The sequence below is a fragment of the Diabrotica undecimpunctata genome, chromosome 1, assembly GCF_040954645.1.
Source record: "Diabrotica undecimpunctata isolate CICGRU chromosome 1, icDiaUnde3, whole genome shotgun sequence".
Lineage (NCBI taxonomy): Eukaryota > Metazoa > Arthropoda > Insecta > Coleoptera > Chrysomelidae > Diabrotica > Diabrotica undecimpunctata.
In genome coordinates this window covers 178,535,813-178,541,812 of record NC_092803.1, presented here as the reverse complement: position 1 = coordinate 178,541,812, position 6,000 = coordinate 178,535,813, and the positions used below count along the sequence as shown (strand labels likewise).

At 28.6% G+C, this 6,000-nt stretch overlaps 1 protein-coding gene across 2 annotated transcripts in view; it reads right to left on the bottom strand.

The window, feature by feature from the left end:
- Positions 1–243: 243 nt before the first annotated feature.
- The window catches only part of Pu (GTP cyclohydrolase punch), a 107,076-nt gene continuing 101,319 nt past the window's right edge, over positions 244–6,000 (bottom strand). For both annotated transcript variants that reach the window (XM_072520646.1, XM_072520645.1), the window contains exon 4: positions 244–550. In XM_072520646.1, coding sequence (XP_072376747.1) covers positions 421–550 — 130 coding nt within the window. In that variant the 3' untranslated portion in view covers positions 244–420. The remainder of the gene's footprint in view (positions 551–6,000) is intronic.

Here is a 6,000-nt window from a genome sequence, read left to right as displayed (position 1 = left end):
GTACTTGAACACAACGAATATAAAAATGTGTTGCACAGACTGGGAGTTGCTTCTGACCTCGTCCTTCATAACACAGAGTAGGTTTCAAAAATCCACTAATTAATACGTATTTTTTCAACAACAACCTGGACTAGTAGACAAAACTTTTGGCCACTAATCGAATTCGTTGAATGTACTTACACAAATGTAAAACATAATTTAAACTAGACATGTTTTCTCCCATAATATGGAGAATAAATAAAGTTTTTGGGATTCTATTGTATATTTATTATGTGAAAACACGTTGTAAAAATAAATATATAAATATGTAAATCTTTATAAATTTGTAATAATAAATATGATAACATCTTAAGTATTTTATAGTTACTCTTGTATACTGGAATAATACATTGTAAGTTTATTTTCTAGATAATCGTGTAATTATTTTGTCTGGACTAAGTTTAAAAACTCTTCTCTGGTTTTAGGATCGTCTCTGAAAACTCCCAGCATAGTTGAGGTTACGGTTTTGCTGTTGATCTTCTGTACTCCTCTCATAACCATACACATGTGTCTGAAAAAATAAATTAAACATGAATACTCAATAATATATTTTTGTAGCGGATTAGAATTAAGTATATAGTATTTAGTCAATAATTCGACCTATTCTTTACCTAATTTAGAAAATAATTCGACAACATCACACCATGAATGCTATGGAAAGCTCTGCCAGTAATATTATTGCTGCATAAATTTGGAAATAAAACTGTTATATTATGATAGCCAATTGCACGATTTCCTACTAAGCCGGTCTTGACGAGGTAAATCATTTCTCGAAGCGTGTCCCCCTAAGACAAGGAAAGAGATATGACAGGTAACGTTCATTTAATAAACCTTCGCAAAGTGAGGCCAGTTTCGATGTGACCGCCATGTTTTGGTGCCTGTACGTTGCCCATTACTACCTCTCGCAGGGTTACTAGTTTTACTGATTTTTCAGTAGATCTACTGATTTTAACTTTTACTGATTTACTGAAACACTACAGGGTGGCGAATCGTCAAACGGGCCATAGGAAACTCAGTCTTAAATTCTAAATTGTTGAATTCCTGCTGCCCTAATTATTTTACACTAGAAGTCATACGAAACTATTTGTAGAGGACTGAATAATGTATCGAAAACAAATCTTAAAATTTTTCTACGAATTAAAGTATTACAAAATTTTGCAAAAATATAACATATTTTTCGGCCACCCCTAAAAGTCAGGCCACACGCAGTGTAAGAATGTGTATAACGTGTTGCGTTGTGTCATTTGATGTTTCTGATATTTGACAATATTTAAATTGCCAAAATTTTTATTTTGTGATTTATTGTTTAAAAAACAATAAAGTTGATTAAAAAATATACTAATAATAATTTTAAAAAGTAATATTTGTTGTTTAGTAGCAATAGTAGTATTTAGTAAAATGTATCGTTTATAATTTAAACATAAAATAAAAATATTGACAATTCAAAAATTGTCAAACTTCTTACATCAATTTAATCAAACGCAGCACATCATACACATTCTTGCACTATGCGTGACCTGACTTTTAGGGGTGGCCTGAAAAATGTATATTTTTGCAAAATTTTGGAGTACGTTTAATTCGTAGAACAATTTTAACATTTGTTTTTAATACAGATTTCAGTCCTCTACAAATAGTTACCTATGACTTTTGATGTAAAATAATTCGGAAAGCAGGAATTCAACAATTCAGAACTTACCCGTGAGTTTTTCTATGGTCCGTCTCACGATTCACTACCCGGTATACCGTGATCATTATATCAGTGTTCAAATTTGTATCAAATTTTGAAAAAAAAACTATTTATATGTCCATTATTCTCAATCTACTTAAGAAATAAAAAATGAGATTGCAACCTTTCTGGTGCCGGTTTAGGCTTCAGTTAATTCCATACGATTACGCGTCCCTTCTCTTTCCTTGTCTAAGGTGTCCTCCTTCGAATGATCGAGAAACGCCGCGTAATCCGATTTTTAGAGGCCAAGGAATGAATCGAAACTTCTACAGGGATCCAGTACCGGCTTTGATGGTATTCCAGAACGACGGATATGAAATAAATAAGCGAACTTTTATAATCGGTTCACTATTCCCAGTCCGAACTGTCTAGTGAATTTAGTAATTATTTTTTTGCGAAGTTTGTTACTTTTTGACAGACTAGAAGTGGCTGGAAATTACTATACAACCAAGCACACGTGCTCTTGTCTAATATTAATGTAAACAAACGTAAATAAAAGAGAACTTTACGACTTATCGACAATAAATATTTATTTCGTTATACCATATAATGTATAATAAGAAATAATAAAATTATAAGTGTAATTAATACAAATATTTACTGGAATATGTTAAATTATAACAACTGAAATATATTTTTGAAATATATACTACCCAAAATTTTATGGGTTTAGTATACAGTTCCGGTATTTAAAATAATTCTTCTTTTTTCAATAAAAGAAGTCTGTAATAAAAGTTTATTTTAAGCTGTTAATAATGTGAGATAGGAACTTTTGTGTTGTAGGTTTCCAGCTATGAATCTGTCCAAATATGCCCGAGCTGAGCGAATGGATCTTAAAAAAATCTTAGGTCAATTTTAATTTTTGAATGGCCATCAATTGCTATATATGTTGGACATTACAAGGAGATCTTTCAAATAAAGTGTCTCGTGATCTCGTTTTGTATTTAAAAAAATCGTCGATTACGTCATTACTCCAGCACTCAGAGCATAGACTAGTCCAATAGTCCAACAAATATGTAGCAGTTGATAGCCATTCAAAAATTAAAATTGACGTGATTTAAGATTTTTTTTTAATTTATCTGTTTCTGAAATAATGAATTTATTCCATACTTTTGAATCATACTTAACTAAGTACATAATTTTGGTTAACCCCATAGAAATAAATATTCGAATAATTCATCATTTTAAAGGCGACTAGAATACCTTTCAAACAAGGCGCCCCGTGACCTCGGTTTGTATTTAAAAAAATCATCGTCTGTTTCTGAAATAATTAATTTATTCCATAATTTTGCATCATACTGTACAAAAATAACACTTATATGAATGAAATTCTCTGTCTAATGTTCTCTATCAATATTCCTTAAAACGTTGATTTGGGTCACGTGGTAATAATGGGCCAAACGCGACTGGCAAAGAAAATAATGGAAATGGAACGTCAACAAAAAGTAGAGGAGGCAGACCAAGAAGGAAGTGGCTGGATCAAACGGAAAAATATAGAAGTGAAAGAGGAAAAACCGCAGATGAGATGAAACATGAGCAAAGAATAAAACAAAATGGAAAAAATGTAGAAATGATAAACCGGAATCACACTCCGACACCTTTAAAAGTATGGGGAGCAGGTATAGTCCAGTTACTGAGGCTTAAAATATGGTAATACCTCCGAATTTTTTATAACTGCATCGATTTCTTTGAAAATTTCAAATTAAGCTTATCTTACCCTCCACTTCAAAAGTTATATACGCTCTAGGTGCGCTTTTTGCTTTTAAGGGGTGAAAACTACCCCTTATTAAGGGGGAAAAACACGGATTTAATTATTTTATGCACTTAAATCTTGTTTATTCGCATAAGGTAAATATTGTAATATGTTCTCTAATATGAAAATTAATTATTCACAATTTTCAACCCTTAAAACCCTTTAAAAACCCTTAAAAGCTAATACTTTTTATAAAAATAATATGAAAAAAAGTCGTGGCAGCTTGAGACATTTCAATTATGTATTTAAATACAAATAAAAATTAATACCCTAGCTATACAATAATATTTTATTTATTGGAAATTTTCAACCCTTACAACCACCCTTATGATAAAAATGAATTAAAAATCAATTTAAAAATATTTTTATCAGTTTTAAACATTTCTTGAGTGCATTTTATTTAACGAAAATTAATTTTTTGCATATAAAATAACTTTTTATTATAATTTCAACATTTCAACCCTCACAACCAACCCCTTTTTTAAAACATTAATTTAAAAATATTTTTATCAGTTTTAAACATTTCTTGAGTGCATTTTATTAAACAAAACTTTTTTAGTTTTTGTAGTATTTATTAGTATGTAATAAAATGTAATTTAATCTTATCAATATTATTTTAATTATTTTTATATATAATAAAGATGTTTCCAACACAATGATAATTTTAAGAATTACAACTTATAACTAATCATACAATTAACTTATATAGTAAGTAGTATATATTATGTACTTACATGTCTTTAAAAAAAATGTAATCATACTTTTTTCAAAAACTGGGTATTCTAAAGTGGCTAAGCTTTTGGATCATACAAAAAATACTGAAATAAACTGAATTCTATAAGGAAAACAATTTATTTCAATCCTAGTGAACATGACGTTAGTTTTATTGCGTTTTTTTTACAAAAATTTGAGAAACCCATCGTTTTTTTGATCGTATCTCACGTACAGTTGGTGCAAAGGACTTTTACCACCACTCATTTTAAAGGACTTTTCAAGCTCTTTTAAAAATATCATATGAGTTTTTGTCGAAAAATGTACAGGTTTTCCGTTATTTAACGAAAATATTCATTAAAAAGCCAATCTTTCTGTTTTTTTATGAGCTTTAATTTTAGTCGTTACACTTTTTTTGATAAAACTCTTAGTTTCAGAACTATTCTTAAAAAACCTTTGAAAAACATGTTTTTTTTAACGAAAAATGACACTTTTCAACAGCGAATAACTCAAAAAGTATTGATCTAGCGAAAAAAATGTTTACTACATTTTTTGTTTGAAATTTGTCCTTCTATCGAATAGCGTAGACACCCCCAGGGTGGAAGCGCACATCGGCACTATATAACTTTTGTTCCTTGAGTAATTATTTACCAACACACAAAATTTCAAATGAATCGATTCAGTTATAAAAAATTCGGAGGTAAAAACCCTCAGTAACTGATCTAGTATGGAATTATGGAAATCTACATTAGACAAAAAAATATAAACTATCATTTTTTGGTTTATTTTGGTATGATTTATTTATTTAGCACTTTAAAGAAAATAGCTTATACATTATTAGGAAGAAAATTTGTATTTTTAAAACGTTTGACCTTTATTGCAAAATATTATTACACATGTAAACATGTTTAAAAAGATTAGTTTTGACAAAACACTGATAAAAAATATTTAAAATTAGTAGTTTTTACATGTAAAAGTAATAATATTATCCACTTTTTAGCTACAAATGATGTTAAATTAAACAAATGATTTTTATTTATAGTTTTATCACATTATATACATTTGTTGTATAACCAAGAAATGCTCATATCGAGGGAACTAATTATTTTTAGGTGACTCAATATACTAATAATGTTGAGAAGATAAGTAAAAAGTGTACATCATAAGATAAATAAATAGATATTTTTAAAAACATAAAAAACAATAATTGTCTATTTCTATTTAATTATATATTACGTCACTGAGATTTATGCTCTAGTGTTGTAAAATTTAAGCAATGCAGCAAAAATTATTTCTCTCAATTACAAGTTTCTGCATTGTTCTGATATCGTAACGATTGATCTATGTAATTAAATTTATGTCCATTCAACGAACATATTCCGCAATTAAGAAACACAGGAGTTGTTTCTAATGTATTGCAATATATTTTACATTTGTTTCCTGTTTGTTTAACTAAACTGTTTATCAGCTGGTAGAAGTAATTTAGCAAAGTTTTGATAATAATATATTTTATATGTTGATAAACACGATTTTCAGTGGAATACAAATAAAAACTGAACTATAAGAAACTTGTCCTGAAACATTTTACTTTGGCATCTCAGACATACAAATTTAACAGATAATCGTAAACATAGAAGAAATATAAATAGAAATAGAAGAATATACCGAAAGAATTCATAATATCAGAGTGGAATAGGACATAGTAATCCTTAATGTTAAACTATAAAAAGCAATAAGAGGTGTTACTAATTCGACTATTCAAAAAATGAGA